Genomic DNA, 21,797 nt, shown 5'->3' on the forward strand with positions numbered 1-21,797 from the left:
GATTAAGGAAATAATAAAAACATTGAAAATTAGCATGAGTGAACTAAAATGGACATTCAGAACAGAAATCTAAGCAGCCCGGGTTGCATTCTTCGGGAACAGAAGGCCATGACCTCAGCCCCACAGCACATTACCCTCTGCCCCGGACCCAACAGCTGGAAAAGTGGCCCCAGGGCGTAAAGAAGGCGACAAAGGGTTGTGCCTTTGCGTCTGGCAGAAATGCCAGCGGTGAGTCTGCTTTGAGGCTCAGTGCCCTTTATATATAAAATAAATAGAGAGATTTGTCTATTCCAACACTTCACAGCCTTATATATAGTTTAAGTAATTATTTTCAACCCCCTCTGCATAACATGTTTAGTTCCGTGCTTTTAGTCTGTACCACCTGTCTTCTACTGGAGCTATGTCCCAAGGAGGATAGAATGACAGAACAGAATTGGGTCCTGTGAGATCCCTTTTCTAAAACGTCTCTGGTTGCAAAGCAAATGGTTTACTATAAGCTCCTGACAAGCTGGTCCTCTTGTTAGTCTCTCTGTAAGGAAAAAAAGCAGCCACAACAAACTAAACAAAGACATAATGTAAACTTAAAAATTTAGAAGATACTTACCAGTTGAGAAAGAATTTTTAAAAAGGGAGGCAAGGTAGATAAATTCAGATGTGGGACAGAAAAAAAAACAACACAAAACATTTGATAAAACCTTGTCTCCTTTCTGTGAGGTCGAGGATTCCCCCGTACTTTTCTTGGGAGCGTGTTTGGAAAACTCCCCTCTGAGCGCAGACACCCTTCCAAGATACCCCTGTCATTGACAGTGGGTGATTTTCTCTCAGTCAGCTTCAGAGGGTAAGTACTATTAATCTCTACTACATAAGTAATCGTTAAGCCAGCTTTAAACTGTTTGTTCAATTAACAATGAGTAGTAGCTACAGTCCTAATATCATGTAGTAAGTGTTCCTTTAACCCCTCACCAACTTAAGCACAAACCCTATATATTTACCCTGATTGAGGCTGTGACTAAAACATACGTCCTATTCCAATCGTATCATCCTGTTAAAATAAAATTCTGTTTCGTTATACTTTCTGAGTTTGCCACCCTGACCCTGGGCACAGGGGATGCTGAGCTGTGGTATCGAAATGTGTCTGCGAGATGAAGGCGCCGGGGCGCTTTGCTCGCCCTGATGTCGCTCTTCGGGGCTCATCTTGTCCCTCTGCCTCTGAAAAACAAATAGAACGCAAGTCGCCCACATGCTGAGCTGCAGACAAACAGTTCTGGAGTTCTACTTTCCCTTCAGAGTCCAAATCCACCTTGCCATTCAATAAAAGCCCTAATGTCAGGCCTCACCCGGAACCCTTAAAGCCTTGAATGTTCCATCTGCTTCTCTGCTGATGAACAGCCACAATCTCCAAGAGTTCAAGTGATTTCCGTAACTGCTACGAAAGCGACCCTCTGCCCGCCCCGCCACCGCCCGGTCCTTCTGACGGGACTCTACAACCGCTGCGGAAATGGTCGAGGCTTAGAGACCTACACTCGGTGCCCATCTGCCCGGCCCGACTCTACAACCCCGGGCAGAGCGGCTCCGAGCCAAATGTACGCACACAGAGATGGATACCACGTGGAATGTGGGCAATGTGACGCAAAAGTGAGAAGACTTGGCGAGAAGGACACTGGGACCAAAGACGTGATCGAGCAAAAAGACCTACAAGTTTGTGACTCTGAAGCGAGGAGGCTCTACGGCAGCCCCATAAAGAGGTGAAGCTAACAGCCCGTGATGAGAAGTTACTGTCCTAAAAGAGACGATGGATGCGAAAGAACCCAGCCAGAATGACAGGGACAGATTCATTCAAGATACTAATGCTAAACCCTTGGAGATGATCTTACCTCCGGTCCCACTAAAGGAGATGACACTAGCAACTCACACAGCTTATGACAAGAGTGCTGACAAACAGAAGGTATTGGGTTCTACCAAAGGAGGAACTCCAGCAAAACGCAGTGCACTTGGAATAAAAGAAAGAAATGGCACACTGTTAAATCCTCTCGCTGCCTCTGAATGCTCAATACAAATATGCTGACCTCAAAAAATATCTATCCAAGTTTACTTTCTAAAATATTCTCAGCTCAGTCTGGAGCAATCTGAAAGCTCTTACCTCATTTGGCATTCTCTGCTTTGCTTGAGGTCCAAATGCACCTTCCCTAACAGATTAACTTCAGTCAGGTTCTCGAGAGAGACATCGGCAGCATGCTGACTCCAGGGCAGACCGGGAGCAGAATAATCTTCCCTGGGTGGGGACCGTGGCTCATACACCTGGCTCCTGCCTGCTACTCATCATCGACACCAGGGAAGGAGGGGGGCGTTCCACCGGGAGCTGTAAAGGCTGGAAGTGGAGTGGCAGTGTGATTTCTTCTCTGCCTCAGGTTTACAGTGTGTAAAGCACAGGATGGAAAGAGGCAGCCTGCCAAGAAAGGATGATATTGATCACATAGTAATGATTTAAACTTGGCTTTCCCAGAGTATAGACCGAGAAAATAAATGCCAACCTAAACCATGCAGGATAGTACTTTGTGAAGTGAAAAACTATCAAGACCATTGAACTTGAACCTCTGCCTCCCAGCCTCACCAAGGGCATGTTTTATGAAATGGATGGGATCACAGATAGTGGTGACTCCACCAATAAAGAGGCAGCAAGGGGGCTTAACAGCACCAATCAGAGCTTTGCAAAACCAGGCTGTGCAGCAAAGGGGCTGAAAGGACCAATCAGAACTTATTTGACCCTTGTTTGCTTTTAGCTCAGTACATACACTTAACAGGTTTATCAATATCAACTTCTCTGCCCTCGGTGGCACAAGGTTGGAGTTAGAGACATTTAATGTATGACATAAGGCAGGGTATATGTTAGAGAGAGCAGGGGAATGGGGAAGTCTATACCCTCACCTAATGGGCAAAGGAGGACGGTCACGAGTGGTTGGGAAGTTGGGAGAAAAACAGGCTGCACCCTGCAGCAAGTTGAGACCCCACAGGGGAATGAATGTGCCAGTGGGCTCTGTCTTAATTCAAATAAAGCAAAACACACCTCCATCCTGAAGGCTACCCACCTCCAAGGTGCCACCACTCCTCCTTCAGCCTGCACCCTGAATTTTTTGTAAGCTCTATCCTTTAAATGTGAGTTCATGAAAGGTGAATGCGACAGGACCAATCGTGGCAAATTTGGCATCGCTCAAAATTGAAACCAAGCCGCACCTAAGCTCCCACCTTGGGTGAGGAGAGTTAGAACACAAGGGGCTTTATTTTCTGCCACACTACTCATCCCCTTTTAAGATCACAGAGACATTGTAAAAAAGATGAAAATAGTCAGCCAGAAGATAAGAAATGAGAAGAAAAAAACAAGTGGATGCCAGAAAAAGGGTGGGAAGCCCTGCAGTATCCCAGACGAACACAGAGTTCTTGCTTGGCTTTGCAAAACCCTCAGGGCCGCAGTGCCCTGCAGCTTCTGTGCTGCAACCCCATCTAGTGCCATGAAACTCCGGCTTTTCCAATGGAGAGAGTACCCAGCAGTCAAAAAGGTTAAAAATGGGAACAGATATCGGATAAAGGCTGACATATTTTTAAAAAAGAAAAAGAACAAGATTAAGACAAGGGTGGAACAAGGTGAACTGGAATAGCAGTGTAAGAAATGTTGCTGTTGTTTTTGCAGGAATAGAGCCAAAGACATTAAGACAAAGAATTTCTACCATTATCTGTTTCCTTGTAGTGTTAAGCGATTGGCTGATGAGTCTTAAATCTTAAGACTGTGGGGGTACGGGCGTTAAGATAAAAAGCACCAGGTATCCCCTGAAGGCACTGTAGGCGCCTCGGGAAGCACCTAATCAATGGGGAAACGGGGGGGAGGGACCTTGCGGCCGGGATAGGGAATAAAAAGCCGAATGTTGTACCCGTCAGGTGTGCCTACTAGCTAGGACACCTGCTCTTGCAAGAACGCTTACTGGAAGTGCTTCACTGCAGAGTCCGACCTGAGTATTTCACGAGAAAACTTGTTTCTTACAGCAGCAAAATCAACAACAGCAACAGTGCAACAGCAGCCGGCCTGCTGCACGGCCCCGCTCGGGCCTGAGGGGAAGCTCTGCGTTGGGTCTTCTTCTTTCCGTTACACTGGCCGGTTTTGGGGCGCTTTCCTCCGCTTCTGGCGGAACTGCCGCACGCGGAGCTTCTGCTGCGGAGAGCCCACAAGCGCCGGGCCAGCTGGAGGACCTCAGGCCCACGGAGCCTGCCCTTGGGAGGACTGAAAGGTGCCCTGTCCAGAGAGTGTCATTTCCGGGAGCCTCAGCGGCACTTCCTGTTTGGTGGAGGACTTGAGATCCATGGAGTGCGGCTCCTGGGGGACTGAGCGACTCGGAATGAGGCGCCGCTCTGGCCCCAGGAACTCGCGGTCGAGGGGGCGCTTCCGGGGCTGCCGGAAGCGCACGTGACGGCACGGGCCGGTGCCGACGCGTTGGTGGCGGCTGTCGGTGCAGCGCGGGGTTGTCGCCGCGAGATGGCGGAGCGCCCGTCAGTTCTCCGCGCTCTGCGGGCAGCAGTGGCGGGTGCGGAGCGCCGTCGGAGCCCTGGCGGTGCCGGTTCCCCCCAGGTCGCATCTCTCCGGGGCTCTGCTTTGCGGCGGTACCGGTACCTCTCGCCGCGAAGGCCACGGGGCCGGAGGCACAGGAGCTGTCCCGCGGGCGTTCCGTGAGGTAACGGTAAGTTACCGAAACGGCCTCGTTTGCTCATTCCCTGTTCCCGCGGCCGCGCCCGGGGAGGAGCCGCGTCTGGATCCTCGGACGCACGGGGACGAAACCCCGAATAACGGAGACGGGATGGAATAGCTGCTGTCATCGCAGAGTCGCTCAGGAGGCCGACTAGGAGGTGTAAGTACCATCGTTGCGGTGAGGGATGATCACATTGAGCTGCCCGCCGCGGGTCCTCCTCCTGCTGTTGTTACAACGGTGCTGCTGCGACACCGTTATTGCACAGATTTAATGTTGCAGCTGTTAAGTGGGAATTGTTCGTGATGCCCAAACTGGGTTATAAATGCTTTTAAAGTTCAGTTTTACTGTGCACTGATAAAATTTACTATATCCTGGTTTTCCTTGAGTTCTACCTGGGAGCGAAGACATGGGTTTTACTAGTAGTCATGGTGGGGAGTGGCATCCTGTCTCGATGAGAGTGTAGCAGGGTTTAAAGTATGACAGTGTTTTAGAGTTACGTCGTCGGCTGCTGCTAAAATAAGTTTACGTCTGTGTGCTCTTTCTGGGGACAGAGCTGCAGTTGATTTTTTTTTTTTTCAATAATTCTACTTTGTGGGGCACGGGTAGATACTGGTGTCCTGAAATCAAAAGATGGCTTTTTCCTACCATCTCAGCTACTGCTGCTATTGCTGGAATACACTGAGGAGTACCATTTGTGATGGGATCTATCTTAACTGAGTAATATCCTACAGGTAGTAATTGCTTCAGTTCTCTCTAGATCTTTTAACCTCTGGCCTTCCTTTTAAATAAAGCCCAACAAATATTTACTTTTACACAGCTGTAACTTGGATGTTAGTTTTATACATAAATGCACCGTGTCTACCTAACAGCTATCTCTTTCATTACTTGCTATCAAAAGTGATCCATGTGTTATACCAATACTGAATATCTGGATAGCTCTGTGTCTTCTGCCTCAGTTTTCAAAATTTGCAAGAATATAATTGGTGATACTGTAAAACCTCGAGGTAATCGTGTGGCTCTCCTCTTCGATTGGTTTGCTGAAAAATGCAGCACTAAATCTCTTAATTTGAAGAATTTTTCCCATTGTGGAATTTGCAGTAAAATGGTTGACGAGTCTGGTACTGCAGGATGCGGTACTATGACACGTTCCTTAATCTCCCTGAAGTCCTGTACAAATCTATCTACTGTGTTATGTTCTTCATCAATTCAATTTTTTGCAACAAGGAGCAGGGTGGTGTTGTATGGAGATTAATGTTTCGTGACCATACCATTTATCAAAACCTCACAAAACTGGTTTTGAATACTTGGACATGTGTCACTGGGGATGGGTTACTGTTTTATTGCTGGGGGAACACCTTCCCTTTGTTTTTATCTGCAGAGGTTGCACCGACTTTGATGATCCCTCATATGTTCTTGCACGACTCCACAATATTTCTGCAACTCCTTTCAATTCTGAAAGTGTTTCTAATTCACTTTTAGTTAGATTTTGATTTTCTTTTATCACATTCACCCTCGTAATAATTGAATCTGTCCCTTCTGTTGGCAACCTTATTTTCACATGGAAGGCCTGCAACAGAGCTCTTCCCAAGAGACACCCTGTCGAGTCTTCAGCAAGTACCAGTCTTCCTCATACTCTCTTCATTCCAATGGTCTTGTTTTCTAATGTCCAGTGACATTAGAAGTTTAGTCAAGAGTCCTTTTTGCCTGCCCTGCTATGCCTCCTACCAATACTTGGTCTTTTGCACAGCATCCTTTGGGTACATAACTTAGGAGCGACAGGGTAGCATTAGCATCTACCAGGAATACTATTTCTTTACTTTCAATGTTCTGCATTATATGTCCTTCTTGATTTGATTTTTGTTTTCCAGAGGGAGTATGTAACCGGTACCGCTTCTGGACTTTCTTCTAGTCACTGGGAACTTGCTTGGGAATGCTGATCAGATCGATACATTGGTCCTTCTGCACCGCTCCATGAGGACGCAGAAGGCAGTCCCGTTGCATGTGTCCCAAGTTCCCACAGGAATAACGTTCACGAGCTGCTCCTGGGTTTCTCCACCGTGGACTTGGTACAGAACACACGGCATCAGGTCAATACAGTCCCATCCTCCTCCTTCCCCAGGGAGCCCATTCTCCATTCCTGTCCTGCAGTTTCTTTTGCCAGCACTGCTGCCGATAAATTTGCCTGCTATTTCTTTAACTTCTCTTTTGCCTCTATTCCTCTGTTTATTTTTTTCTCTCTCCCCTTCTGTCATATACAAACATTGATACACTCAGTAGCTGTGGTGTATTTTGTCCTTGTCAACCCAGCAGATGTTTCTTTAACTATTTCTGGCTGTCTGGGGCTGCCTGTCCCACAAATAAGCTGATAGCGAGTGCCTCACGGAAGTCCCCCTCCACTTTAATAAAGCTTGCCTGAGTCTCCCCAAATAATTGCTGGGGTGTTCATCCATTTTTTTGTCAGTATTCCCTCACCTTTGTCTGATTTACTCCTATTTCAGCACAGGCCCATGTTGCTTCTACTAAGTTTTGCAATGCTTGTTCATGAGCAGCCTTTCCCTTTGGTCTGCCGTAGTCCCAATTACGACTGGTTATGGGTCCAGAGGCTCTCCCACCTCCTCTTTGAGCCAATTCCCTATCTTTTTGAAATATTTTTTTCTCACCAGCTCAAAATAATTCCCTTAGTAATATCACAGTCTCCCCTCCGTTTAGGTTATACCCAGTATCATGTAAGGTGGGAGCAATTACTGTCTTAAGGGGGCTGCACAGCAGCCAGAGGCTGGGGGTCACTTTCTCTCACAGATGGTTCTGGTCGCTGCTATTCGAGTTTCATTCTGGAGGTTTTAACATAACTAACAACTGTAGAAATTAAAATACCAGAAACCAGGGATGCTGGCGGGAAGAAGCCACAGACACCCCACGGCATGATGGCATTTGGACAAGTGCCACAGCCCAGGTTGGGCACTCTGAGATTTTTGCCCTCCAGCTCCACTGGCCCCTATTTTTCCTGGAACCCCAAATTCCTGGAGGAGCAAAACCGCAGATACTCCCTTGGCCAACAGAAGCTGTGACTGCAGGGACGCAGGCAAGCAGCGGCAGGGACGGCTGTGCCGCAGCACGTATGCTGCGTGATGCTGAAAGGCCGGGGTGGGTCTCACACCCCTGGTACAGAGAATGTTATTCTGCAGGTGACGCAGAGCTGTCTGTAGCATCTGCACGACACACTCACCGCAGCACAGTTGGGGTTCCTGGATAGAAAATTAGGGAACCCCACACGGCGCTGCACCTGTGCCTCCCACACACAGGACTGGCCACCCAGCCACCGGGCAATGCCAAAACCGCAAAGCCCCTTGAATGCTCCAGTCGTGCAAACCAGTTACTGGGCCTAGCACTGCTCTGCTGCGGCGTTTATCTCGCCCCATGCACCCCCACGGCCACATCCTGTGGCCATTGCTGCAGAGCAGATGGGACCGGTGGGAAAGAAGTGGCAGGAGAATGAAAACCGTATTCTGGTTTGGGTTTGTGGTACACCGAGGAGCCTGGTCCTTTGGTGTGGCTCTGCACTTTGTGTTCAGCGTGGAACACAAAGCTTTCCTTAAATATATATAAATCACTTCAGATTATGTATTAATATGTAACGAATATATATTAAGATATATGAAGTTCTGTTGGATAGGATGTGACTACATCATTTAATGTTGTACTGGTAGTAATGAGCTTCACTGGGAATGACTTGCTGTAAATGCCAGCAAGTCCAGCCCAGTCACTCTGGCTCCAAAACAAGAGGTCCCATGGGGTGGAAAACACGAGGGTAGGGCTGAAAATAAGAAGTCACCAGAAACTGTCCTGAGCTTTGTCATTTGCATCTGAGCAGTTGGAGCGGTGGGAATGAACAAAACTGAATGCCCAGAGAGATGGACTGTGGTGCAATGGGCTGGGGATGGAGCACAGCTGCATAGGTCTTCCTCTCAATATATGGGATTTTGGGGCATTGTAATTACCTCAGCAGTCCTGCTGGCCTAATCACAGAGAATACAGGCGTGACTGGGAGAAAAACAGCCAAAGCCCTGCAATGTTCAGTACAAAGATCCCTTCCAGTTTTGAGTCAGCAGTGCTTTAGAAACACTTCCCGTGCAAAAAACGCAGCCATCTTCCGTAGGAAAACTCTACGATACCACATCCTGACATGTAAAATGTTTTGCTGGTATTCGATCGCTCTCTACGCAGCAGGACTCAGACCTTGATAGTGCAGGGAGGAATATGCTACACATGCCAGCCACCTGAAGAGGGATGGGACGGTCCCATCAGCTTCCTAATGCGTGCATTCGGCGACTCACTCCTCCGTGTGCACTGACGCTGCAGGCCCCTAACAACCACCCTCTACAGAAAAACATGGGTACCCAGGTACTCACGTAGCCTAATACTCCTGCTACGGCCCTAACGCTTACCGCGAGGCGCACACTGCAGCTCCGGCTAGACAGGCGAGGGGCGCGCGGCCGGCAGCCACGCCTGAGCGCCACAGCGGACGGCGCCCGCCCGCCAGCGCCGCGGCGCCCCGCCCCCGTTGCTAGGGAAGTGAGGTCACGCAGTATGGCGGCTCGGAGCCGAAGTGGCTGAAGGCAGGTCTTGTGGGGAATCCGCGTCCATCCTTCCCAGGAGTTACGGTGCCGGTGCTGCCTGTGTCGCTGTTAGCGAGCGGTGCGACCAAAGGCGCGATGGCATCAGGAACCGCAGGGCTGTGAGGCAGCAGAGCGCGAGTCGGCAGGGAGGACAAAGTAACAGAACCGGGTCGGGCACGAACCGAGCAGCCGCCATGGAGCTGAGGGTTGGGAACCGGTACCGACTGGGCCGAAAGATCGGGAGTGGCTCCTTCGGGGACATCTACCTGGGTAAGGCGAGTGTGTCGCTGGGGACGTACCTGGCGGGTCTGTGGCTCTGTGGAGAGCGTCGGGGGCCGGGGGTTGAGGTGGACTCTGCTCGCTGCCGTGCCAGCTCCCAGCCCCCGGCGATGCTGGGCCGGGGGCAACCCCCGAGACCTCATTTCACCCTGTCTGGAGCGCAGGTTGTGCTGCCGTCCAAGAGATGCCCTTTAATATGAACTACCTTGCTAGGGGCACAGCGACAGATTCCGTTGACATCGTGTCCTAATTTGGACAGCGCAGAAGTCGGGAATTTTGGCTTATTTAGCTGCCTCTTCCCATTGTTGTCTTGTGACCTTGGACACCGTTAATCTTTTGATCTGTAAACCAGGAATAAGGGTATAAATCCTCTCATTTGGAAAAAAAAAAACCCAACAAACCGAAACAACTCCAACCCAATACCGACCATGTTCGGAAAAATATTTTGGGAAAGAACCGTGTACATCAGGGTTAAACATCACTGCAGTTGACTGGGAAAAATCGCCGTCATGGGGATGTTTGTTTCTCCCGCAAAGCCTAAAAAAAATTACACAGCTACAGTTGACGAGATTACCGTTAAAAAGAACTTCTCCGATCCTTCAAAGAATGCTTGTAGTTTGGCTATCCTGTTGCTTAAATGCAGTCTTAATACCTTATTGCGTATATCTTATTGCCTTCCCGTGATTTCTATGAAATTGTAAAATTTGCAGCATCGGCATTGTCTCTGCCTGTCTGTTTATGTAGCTCGCTGTCGTAACGGCTCACCCTTTATGATTATGACAAGCAATGGTGGGTAAGTTTTGAAAGCAAATGTTTTTAAAATAACATATTCTGCAAATTCTCAAATCATGTGTTAAATCTAGAGATATATAAATTGTATAGCCTACCACATAGAAACGAGTACTCTGCGTTTGAAAATTGTGGTAACTGAGAAAAGAAAGTAAAAAAGTTGGGGGCGGGATGAGAGGGAAGATGGAACTTACAGGGGCTCAGGCATGTTAATGACATACGTCTGGAGGGACTAACTAATATGTGTGGTATGTTTGGCAGCATACGCAGTATGAGAGGTGGTTTTTCATCCTAGACAGCAGTGCTTCATGTTGCAGTGCACAGCTCTCTTTCCAAAATAATTGGTTAGCTAAAGCTGCTTGTTTACAGATAATGAAAAACTAGTTGTGTATGCCTGGTGAAAAAAATCTGTGTTTTTAGCTGAAGGCCTGCGGTTGTCTAGAGGCGGAGAATGTGTTTGTTTCTCTCTGCAATGCTTGCATAAAAGGTCAAAGACTGTCGTGAGAGAGACGGGGGTAACGCTTGTGCAGAAAGTCTTCATTAGCTACCATTGGGATTTTGGGTGTAGATTAAGACAGTGATTCAGTTCTGAAATTTAGTTTCTTAGATGATCTGATAAACTCCTACTTTAGCTTTTAGCTGCTGCTCAGGCAAGTCAGTTTATATTATAGTATAATTTTAAATTGCAAGGAAAATAAACATTTTTATCTTTATGTGTACAGCCCACACCGATAAAGCTGCACAGGAATTAATAGTTCTCTGTATATTGGTACTACTGCCGTGATGCACTTTGCACAGGATTTGCTCATCCTCATTTTTTTCTCCTTTTTATCTCTTTAAGTAGCCAGCCTGGATTTACTTTTAGAGCTTGCTGTTACATGGATTTCTTTTTCTCAAAAACTGAAGCCTTTTGTAGAGGCCCAGTTGGTTTGACGACTGTCATCTGGTACAACAGGCACTTGAAATCTGTGCTTTTTGTGGCAATGAAAGGAATTTTTTTTAAAGAAAAACTAACGGGTTTCTACTTATTTGTTCAGATTGTGCAGTAGGACATGAAGGCCTTAAAATAACTTTTAACGTTCTTTCAGCAGTCAGGGTTATTTCTCTCTTTTTTTAAGTACATATGCTTTCTGATAGCCCCTAGTGAATTTGTAGATATCTCAATGTAAATTTCCATCTCAGTTCTGTGCTTTGAAAAGGAAGATCTTATTATTACATTATCAGATCGGGAGACTGGAACGTCTTCCTTATGAGGAAAGGCTGTGGGACCTGGGGCCGTTTCATCTAGAGAAGAGGAGACTGCTGGGGGGGTGGGTCCTCATTAATAGTTACAAATATCTAAAGGGTAGGTGTCAGGAAGTTGGGGCAGCACTTTTTTCTGTTTTATCTAGTGACAGGACAAGGGGTGATGGAAAGAAACTGCGACGAGGTGATGGAAAGAAACTGGAACAACAAAAAAAAGTTCCATTTAAATATAAGGAAAAACTCTTTCACTGGTCAAGTGAGGGAGCCCTGGCACAGGCTGCCCAGGGAGGGTGTGGAGTCTCCTTCTCAGGAGGTTTTCAAAACCCGCCTGGACACGTTCCTGCTTGGCCTGATCTAGGTGGACCTGCTTCGGCAAGGAGGTTTGAATAGATGATCTCTGGTCCCTTCCAACCCCCACCATTCTGTGACTCTGTAATTACTTTTGTCTGTTTCCAGTCCCGCCGTTCTTTTGTTGGTTTTGTTAATGCAGGAGTAGAGGGGAAGGACCTTATTTTTTTCAATTAGTTCTTTGGAATATGGAGTTGATGATTCTGTTGTTATTGTCCTAGTTCTTTCGTATTCTCTTCTGTTCTCCCTCATGCCTCAAAATACGTCTTCTGGAACTTGGAATGGCCCCAGCTTTGCTTGCTTGGAAGAGCGGGGTCAGCGGGACAGAGTTTTGAAATGTAAGGCTCTGTTGTAAATAAAGGAGTGTGGACATCTTTAAAATGATAAAATTTAGTGATTTGTACCTGCGTCTTTTGAAGGTACCTTCCAGAAGCAAAGATGAAATTTGTGGAATCACAGATATTATAAACAGTGTAAAACAAGGGCAAGAGCATCGGGAAGTGAGGGGAGAGTGCCAGAGTAAGCATTTGTTTTATTGCTCAGTCCACGAGGTCAAATAGTTATGAGTCTTGAAGGCAATGCAGTTGCTGTGCTTTCATTATTTTTGCTCTCTATATAATTTTTTCTTAAGAATGACTTTTGTGTTGTAAACTAGTTGAAAAAAAAAATCCAAGACTTTCCTTATGGGAGAGGATGTCGCAATTCCAAGTACGTTGGAATTTTTCCATTTTAAAGGAAACACTTTCGTGACTAGGCTTTCGCTTACAAATGGTGACTTCTCATTTTACTGCTCGTTACTGCTTTTTAATTACTGACTCTTCTTGTAATACTGCTTCTTGCTACCTCTCAAATATTATATTTTCCTTAAAGGAAGCTAGGCTTTTGGTAGTTATGGAATGATCTTAGAAATTCCATCTGGATGTTTAAGTGGACTCGGATATTTTAATTTATTTATTTTAATACGAAAATTCAGGTCTCAAATGAGAGGTTTTATATGGAGTTCAGGCTAAGGATCTTGGCTACGTTAGGTGATAAAGGCCTCTCAGGAAAAGAAACTTCCTAAGAGATGACCTGCTAAGTTGAGACCGTGGTCTGCCTAGTAAAGGTTTAGTACTGTGTTGAGCAGAACTCGATACTGCTAATAAAGGTCTCGATTCTTCCTGCAGGTTTTTGTGTTTGTACTAATCAAACATAAAACTCTGTAGCTGTCTCTAAAAATTAGTATAGGCAGACTGCAATTGGTGTCTATTTTGAATTTGAAAATTTAAAAAGAAACCAAACCCAGCCCAAACCAAAACTCACTCTCTGGGGCTGATCACTCATGGAATAGTATTGTCTTGGGTCCACACTTTCCCTGATCTTGGCTACTGTGGAACTGAGGAGAACAGGTACTAAATGTAGGGATGAGCAAGAAACCACAGAGTTCTGTGATTCAAAATCAAGACTCCTATTTGTTTGAGGTGGGGATTAGCTCAGAACATAACGTCTTCCTCTTTGTGTTGTTGATCTGTCCAGTTACATTTCTGGATTGATAGGCACCATAGCTCATTTAGAGTTCACCTAAACAACACATTCATAAAGTGTGAAAACTTTAGATTATAGATTGAAGAGTTTCCAGATCCTGCTACAGCACTGTGACCAAATTAGCCTGCTGCCTGTTCTACCAGTTACTAAGTGTCACATGGGACGGATATATTCTTTTTCTTTGCATATTCGAACTGTTCACCTTGAGTTGCGCTTATTGTAGGTAGAGTGAGCTTCAGATGGTTTGTTTTCTTGCGGTGTATTATGACATCCCCAATAAATATTGATCCTGGTGTTCGCTCAGAACAGCTCACTGTACCAGTGGTGCCACTTTAATATTGATGTATGCATGCTCACAGAAAGACATTTTATTAACCTAGAAAACCAACCAAAAAAACTCGCTTTAGATAGAGCTCATAGATAATTCCATACACCAACAGTTGCTTGTGAAATGAAGAGTCATGCCCATTTCAAGGTGTGTTAGCCTGTCTTCGTTAGCCGTGGTTAGCCTGACTTTATAGGCAAAAAGCTAGAAAGCTCTGCTGCTTAATCTCAGGAACAAGATTTTACAGTTAAAATAGTTAGATCAACAGGTAAGCCAATTTTTCGGTCTCTGGATTCCTGAGGCAATAATTTTATTAGATTAAAAAAATATGTAGAAAAGAGAAGAGACAAGTTCTTGATTCTAAATGGTCCACCTCCCAACCAGATAAAATCATGAGGCGTCAGAATACATCTGGAGTATGTTGAGATTTAGAAAAGTTGTAGTCTCTGTGTCTGAGATGTGAGAGGAGGTGATCTGAATTCCTAGCCTATCTTACCTTGGCAGGGGTATATGCTGCACCTATAAACATTCATTCTGAGCACTTCCACCGCAAACTGGAACTGGAAAGACCACCCCTCAAAAGATGCAGTCTTTTCTTTATTTTTCAAGTGGAATAGCAGCAGTTTTGGCTTCTCCTGCTACGGTGTCTGATAGATGTGTCATAAACTGCCAATCTGTTTGAGAGAATATGTAAGACTTTAGAGGTATTTTTACATAATCGTGTCTGAAGGTATTGAACAATTGCTGGATGTTTGCTATCAAGAAGTAGTTTGTCAATATTAATTTTGTTTCTGTCTTGACAAAGAAATGCATCCTAAAAAAGTATTTTGACCAGTGTTTTCAATTCTTCTTGTTTTAGGAACAGATATTGCTGCTGGGGAGGAGGTTGCAATTAAGCTGGAATGTGTGAAAACCAAACATCCTCAGCTCCACATCGAGAGTAAAATCTACAAAATGATGCAGGGTGGAGGCAAGCAAATTATTTTCCTTCTTCAGAGATTTAACTGATTTTTTGTTATATATGTTAGTATTATGTCTTCTGAGTTAAAAATATCTCCTTGCTCTGAGAATTTTAAGACAGGGTGGCCTCAGTAGTAGAGTGAAGTAGTTTTGTGGCTGCTGTGTGGAACTCTGCTAGGATAACTCACTCGTATGTTTTAAAACTCTGCAAATAACATGGGACATAAACTTTGTGTAGTTTTTTTGCTTTTGTTCCGTAGTCTCTTGAGTTCTTTCTGAAGCTCAGTATCTCAAGTGCAAAATACAGTAATCGTACATCTAGGAATGGATGATAGTGTGTATTTCCGTGTAGTTATGTTTTAATTCCCGCATCATTCGGTCAACCCGCTGCAAAGTCAGAGGTATTTTACGGTCATCTTATAGACTTTGATGCTACAAAGTTAATTTGTATAGTCTGCAGTAATAATATTCAGCGGTTTGTCATTGTCTTTATTTTCAGGCTTCCAGTTTGCTTCTTATTGCCGTCTTGAACACTACATGAGTATTAATACTTGTAAAAGGCGTAACATTCAAATCCAAAAAACCCCACTAAGTACTTTCAAGTTATGAGCTAAGCACAAAGGCTGGGAGTTTTCTGGAGAAGAGGAAAAGTGCTATATTCAGACCTCTGTTTATATAATTTTATATTGGTTCCGCTGTGAAATTGTCAAACTTTTCATTTTTGAATGGCTTAAAGTAGCATAAACTATTGAGTTTCATTGTAAATACAGACATTTTCAGTAACGTCCCTCTTAGAATTCTTCTTACTAGCCTTGAAGATTTGTGTATATGAACTGTGTTCATCAAATTGTTATACTGAACAAACTCTTTCATTTTTTCTAGTGGGTATTCCCACAATTAAGTGGTGTGGAGCTGAAGGGGACTACAATGTAATGGTGATGGAGCTGTTGGGACCGAGTCTTGAAGATCTCTTCAATTTTTGTTCAAGGAAATTTAGTCTCAAGACCGTCTTGTTACTTGCTGACCAGATGGTAAGAAACTGCTTTGTTGATTTGATAGCGCAGTGTGTTGTGATATTGAAATTTCTTGAGGGACTGTAACCAGCTATGTTTTATTCTTGTAAATTAGAGGTGAATAGGCTGTATCATTAATGGAAAGACTCAAAGTTAGTTTTGTTTCTGTAAAGTGTCCCATCAAAAGTGGTTACAGTCTTAATTTGATTTTTGAACGCCAGATCTGCGCTGTTGGCAAATCAGGTGTTGCATTGCTGAAAGATGGAGAAAGCTTTTGGGAACAAATGTGAAATAGATAAAGGGAAAGAGCTGGAGAGAATGTTTATTATCATCTTCTAAATTATGTTCTCCTTGATGTTTTTGCATGTTACAATAAAAAATTCCTTTGCCTTTTATCGTTAAGACAGCATTGCTAGTGTTGTTCTAAGAAAAAAATGAAATGTGTATGATGATCTTTTTTTTTCTTCCTCTGTATTTAGATTAGTCGAATTGAATATATTCACTCCAAGAACTTCATTCACCGAGATGTGAAGCCAGATAATTTCTTAATGGGCTTGGGGAAGAAGGGCAATCTTGTCTACATAATAGACTTTGGATTAGCAAAGAAGTATCGAGATGCGCGAACTCACCAACATATTCCGTATCGTGAAAATAAAAACTTAACGGGAACGGCCCGTTACGCGTCCATCAACACTCATCTTGGAATTGGTGAGCTGGTGAAATCAATAAATAGAAGCTTTAAGTGTCAATGCGCATAATTTTAGTGCAAGTGGGTATTGGTTTATAGAAACATAGAAGACAGGCCCTATTTCTGTCAGTAGCAGTGCAACGTGCCTGGCCTCTTGTCTCTTGATTGGGTGGGATTCGGTCAGTTTGTAATTCTCAGGAGTTAGCACATTTTTTTAAGAATTGCAAGGGTGATGGGCTTTTCCTTGTGCTAGATGACTTTATTGTGGGCATAGTAACTCTGTTATCTCTTGTTTTTCTAGGGGTTTTTGTGACAGTCTTGTTGCACAGTCTTTTGTTTTTGCGGTTTTTTTGAAACCTAATGAGTCCACTTTTTTATGCTGTTGTAGAGCAATCTCGCAGAGATGACTTGGAGTCCTTGGGCTATGTACTGATGTATTTTAACCTGGGCTCCCTCCCCTGGCAGGGACTGAAAGCAGCAACAAAGAGGCAGAAATACGAACGTATCAGTGAAAAGAAAATGTCTACACCCATTGAGGTTTTGTGTAAAGGCTATCCTTGTAAGTTATGCTTTTGTGATACTAGGCCTACACGTTCGTGTTCTAGTGGTATTTCTTTTTTTCTTTACGCTGATTTCTATCAGTCTTTTTTTACTGCTTTTTTTTTTCCAGAATATTACAAATCTAAAATTGTGGTACTTCCCATCTAAGTCTCGTTCATAGAATCAGAGAATCATAGATTAGATGGGCACTAAGACTTAGATGGGAAGTTTGTAAGGGTCCCCTAGATTTTGTGAGGTAGCAGACATGAATCTTTATGTGACTTAACAACAAAGAGATGCCGTTCCATGTCCTGCAGGAAATGGTGTTTAAATGTACTAAAAGCAAAAACCAGGCAAAAAAAAAAAGTCTTTTCTTTGCTCAACTGTAATTTTAAACCTGCCCCCAGCCACAAGTGTTTGTTGAAGGACACTAGTATTGGATCCTGTCTGCTCTCGATGTGAGATCTATGCCTACTCTGTGACAGACAAATTATTTCCTTTTCAGCATTGACTTGATAGACGGGCTGTAGTGTTGCCATCAGTAGATTTCTAGTGTTGGGTCATCATTCTTTTTCTTACACTTAGGAGATTCCCTGTTGACTTTGGGGTGACTGGGGTTTGGGTTTTTTTGTAATTCTGTTACAAAAAGCAAATGTGAAGGAAAAAAAAAACAGGCTTTCTTTTATTGCAGCTGAATTTGCCACATACTTGAATTTCTGTCGTTCTTTGCGCTTTGATGACAAACCAGACTATTCCTATCTAAGGCAATTATTCAGAAACCTCTTCCACCGACAAGGGTTCTCCTACGACTATGTGTTTGACTGGAACATGCTGAAATTTGTGAGTAGCTGACGTAGCTTTCAAAAGTACTGTTGGTTTGGGATTTTTTTTTTTTAATTGTAATGGTATTTTATGTTTATTTTTTCAGTTTCAGTATTGCCTTTTTCCTCCCAGAAGCTCTGTTGTCTAGAAAAAAAAAATGAGGAAAGGCAAGAGGTACAGAAGCCACGAGATAGGGTTGAATGACAACTAAGTTGGAAATTACACAGTTTTAAATGTGTAAGGCTTCTGAGATACCTCCTTCAGGACAGTTGCCAGGCTAGGTTGCAGAATTACTGTTTTCTCCACCTTGATCTTCAGCACGGATCATTTGCAACTGTTGAGGAGGTCTCCAGCTACCGTAACACTATATGCATACATCAGCATTTTGAAGACTATCCTAGCAGTTTTATGAACAAAATTTATGGCAGTTCATGAGAAATTAAAACAAAATCTTGAATGTCCTAGCAAAATTCAGTTCACTGGTTGTCTGCTTCTTTATTTTCAGAATTTTTTTTGTTCATTCATCTTGACTCATAGGGTGCAAGCAGAGCGGCTGAAGATGCTGAACATGAAAGACGAGAACGAGAGGAGAGATTGAGACATACACGAAATCCAGCTGTGCGTGGGTTACCCTCCACTGCATCTGGCAGGCTGAGAGGAACGCAAGATGTAGCTCCTCCTGCCCCTCTTACCCCAACTTCACATGCTGGTAAGTAAGCAAATCATAGAATCATAGAATGGTAGGGGTTGGAAGGGGCCTTTAGAGATCATCTTGTCCAACCCCCCTGCAGAAGCAGATCAGCCTAGATCAGGTCGCATAGGAACATGTCCAGGCGGGTCTCGAAGACCTCCAAGGAAGGAGACTCCACAACCCCTCTGGGCAGCCTGTTCCACTGCTCCATCACCCTCACTGTGAAATGTTTTTTTCTTATATTTAAGTGGAACTTTTTGTGTTCCAGCTTCATCCCATCACCCCTTGTCCTGTTACTAGCTACTGTAGAGAAAAGGGATGCTCCAATCTCCTGATACCCACCATTTAGACGTTTGTAAATATTAATAAGATCCCCCTTCAGTCTTTTCTAGACTAAAGTGCCCCAGTTCCTGCAGCCTTTCCTCGTATGAAAGATGTTCCAGTCCCCTGGTCATCTTGGTGGCCCTGTGCTGGACTCTCTCCAGAAGTTCTCTGTCCCTCTTGTGCTGAGGAGCCCAGAACTGGAGACAGGACTCCAGATGAGGCCTCACCAGGGCAGAGTAGAGGGGGAGAAGAACCTCCCTTGACCTGCTGGCTACACTGTTCTTGATGCATCCCAGGATGCCGTTGGCTGCCTTGGCCACAAGGGCACGTTGCTGGATCATATTTAGTTTCTTATTGATCAGGACTTCCAGGTCTCTCTCTGCAGAGCTGCTCTTCAGCAGTTCGACCCCCAGCCTGTACTGGTGCATTGGGTTGTTCCTTCCCAGATGCAGGACTCTGCACTTGTCCTTGTTGAACCTCAGGAGGTTCCTCTCTGTCCAACTCTCAAGCCGGTTGAGATCCTGCTGCATGCCAGCACAGCCTCTGGGGAATCAACCAGTCCTCCGAGTTTGGTGTCAGCGAACTTGCCAAGGGTACCCTCAGTCCCCTCATCCAGGTCGCTGATGAAGATGTTGAACAAGACTGGCCTCAGAACCGATCCCTGTGGAACTCCACTGGCCACAGGCCTCCAACTCGCCTCTGTCCCATTGATCACCACTCTCTGAGCTCTGTCATTCAGCCAGCTCTCGATCCACCTCGCTGTCTACTCCTCCAAGCCACACTGCCTGAGCTTTCTGATGAGGATGTTGTGGGAGACAGTGTCAAAAGCCTTGCTGAAGTCAAGGTAGATGAGATCCACTGCTCTCCCCTCATCTAGCCAGCTGGTTATGCACTCATAGAAGGCATCAGGTTGGTCAAACAGGATTTCTCGTTGGTGAATCCATGTTGACTCCCCCTGATAACCATCTTTTTCTTCATATGTTTAGTGATAACATTCAGGATGAGTTGTTCCATCACGTTTCCAGGGACTGGAGGTGAGGCTGACCAGCCTGGAGTTTCGTGGGTCATTCTTCTTGCACTTTTTGAAGACCGGCGTGACATTGGCCTTTCTCCAGTCCTCAGGCACTTCGTCTGTCCTCCACAGTTGTTCAAAACTGATGGAGAGAGGCTTAGCAATCACATCAGCCAGCTCTCTCAGCACTCTAGGATGCATCCCATCAGGACCCATTGACTTACGAGCCTTAAGCTTGGCCAACAAGTCTTTAACCTCTTCCTCTTCCACCCAGGGCAAGTCCTCTGCTGTCCTGGCCATCCTGTTATCCTTGCAGGACTGGGCTTTCCAAGGGCCAGCCTTAGCCGTAAAGACTGAAGCAAAGAAGGCATTCAGTACCTCAGCCTTCTCTGCATCCTCAGACATCAGGGCACCCTCTTTGATCAGCGGGGGGCCAACATTCCCCCTTGTCATCCTTCTGCTGCTGATGTACTTGAAAAATGCCTCATTACTGTCCTTAATGTCCCTGGCTAAATTTAATTCTAGAAGGGCTCTAGCCTTCCTAGTTGCACTCCTGCATGCCCTGGCAATGTTCCTATACTCTTCCCAAGAAGCCAGCCCCTGTTTCCACCTCTCACAGATGCTGCTTTCTGCCTGAGTTGACCCAGCGGATCCTTGCTCATCCATGGACACCTCCTACCTCCTTTTCCTCCTTTCTTTCACATTGGGACACACTGATCCTGGACTTGGAGGAAGTGGTGCTTGAAGGTTGACCAGCTCTCTTGGGCACTTCTACCTTCTAGAATCATATCCTGTGATAATCTGTCCAAGCGGGTCTTTGAACAGGCCAAAGTCGGCTCACCTAAAATCCAGGGTCATGGTCCTGCCTCTGCCACACAGGATCTTGAACTCTACCATCTCGTGGTCGCTGCAGCTGAGGTTGCCTCCAACCTTCACATTCCCAACCAGACTCTCCTTATTTGTCAGTACTGGGTCCAGCAGCACACCCCTCCTCGTTGGTTCTTCGATCACCTGCGACAGGAAGTTGTGGTCAACAATCTGCAGGAACCTCCTGGACTGCGTGTGCTTGGCTGTGTGGCTTTCCCAGCAAATATCAGGGTGGTTGAAGTCTCCTGTGAGGACCAGGGACTGTGATCGTGAGGCAGCTCTCAGTTGTTCGTGGAAGGCCTCATCCACTTCCTCCTCCTGATCAGGTGGCCTGTAGCAAACTCCTACAGCAATATCGCCTGCCTTGCCCTGCCCATTAATTTTTACCCGTAAGCACTCTACCCGCTCCTCATCCCCACCCAGACAGAGTTCGGTACACGTTAATTGCTCTCTCACATAGAGGGCAACTCCATCTCCTTGCAATCCATAGCCATCCATGGCCGTGCTCCGGTCACGGCAGCCATCCCACCACGTCTCTGTGACCACAATGAGGTCATAGCCCTGCATCCGCACCCACATCTCCTGTTCCTGCTGCTCATTCCCCAGGCTGTGTGCATTGGTGTAGAGGCAGCACAGGGTCTTACTCAAACACGCAGGTTTCCCTGGACGGGTTCAGGAGATTCCTCCCCGGTTTGGCTCTCCCTCAAGGGTAGTCAGCCTTCCACGTCTCAGGACAATGTGCGGATGAAGGGCACTTAATAACGCATTCCCTGTCCCACCCTGTTTCCCGGCTAGAGAGGACAGCTTGTTCTATTTTGCTTCTACTCCCACCCCCCAAGTCCCTTAGTTTAAAGACCTCTTTATTAAGTTTACTAGCCTACTCCCAAATACCGCAGTGCCCTGATGGGAGAGATGAATCCCATCCTATCCTATCAAGCTATAGTCCCCAGGGAAGGATCTGTTGTCGTAGAATCCAAAACCAGCCTTTCAGCCAGGAGTTCTGAATGCCTGAATAGGTGCA

General features: G+C 45.5%; 1 protein-coding gene and 1 long non-coding RNA gene across 7 annotated transcripts in view; one reads left to right on the top strand and one right to left on the bottom strand.

Moving 5' to 3' along the window:
• Positions 1–4,394, bottom strand: LOC133627149 (uncharacterized). Its single transcript, XR_009819964.1, has 4 exons — positions 3,975–4,394; positions 2,141–2,446; positions 1,875–1,990; positions 1–1,209 (listed from the first exon to the last, which is right to left on the bottom strand). It is a non-coding gene; the product is annotated as an uncharacterized LOC133627149 (long non-coding RNA).
• The window catches only part of CSNK1D (casein kinase 1 delta), a 27,344-nt gene continuing 9,898 nt past the window's right edge, over positions 4,352–21,797 (top strand). For 2 of the 6 annotated variants that reach the window (XM_062010458.1, XM_062010457.1), the window contains exons 1-7: positions 9,311–9,619; positions 14,719–14,829; positions 15,702–15,850; positions 16,312–16,540; positions 16,909–17,079; positions 17,752–17,900; positions 18,420–18,591. In XM_062010458.1, the coding sequence (XP_061866442.1) occupies positions 9,544–9,619; positions 14,719–14,829; positions 15,702–15,850; positions 16,312–16,540; positions 16,909–17,079; positions 17,752–17,900; positions 18,420–18,591 (1,057 nt within the window). In that variant the 5' untranslated portion in view covers positions 9,311–9,543. Of the gene's footprint in view, positions 4,893–6,601; positions 6,821–9,310; positions 9,620–14,718; positions 14,830–15,701; positions 15,851–16,311; positions 16,541–16,908; positions 17,080–17,751; positions 17,901–18,419; positions 18,592–21,797 lie in introns of those variants that run through there. The other 4 variants (XM_062010460.1, XM_062010461.1, XM_062010463.1 and 1 more) reach the window with 4 other exon arrangements.

Source organism: Colius striatus, chromosome 18 (assembly GCF_028858725.1).
Source record: "Colius striatus isolate bColStr4 chromosome 18, bColStr4.1.hap1, whole genome shotgun sequence".
NCBI classification, from domain to species: domain Eukaryota; kingdom Metazoa; phylum Chordata; class Aves; order Coliiformes; family Coliidae; genus Colius; species Colius striatus.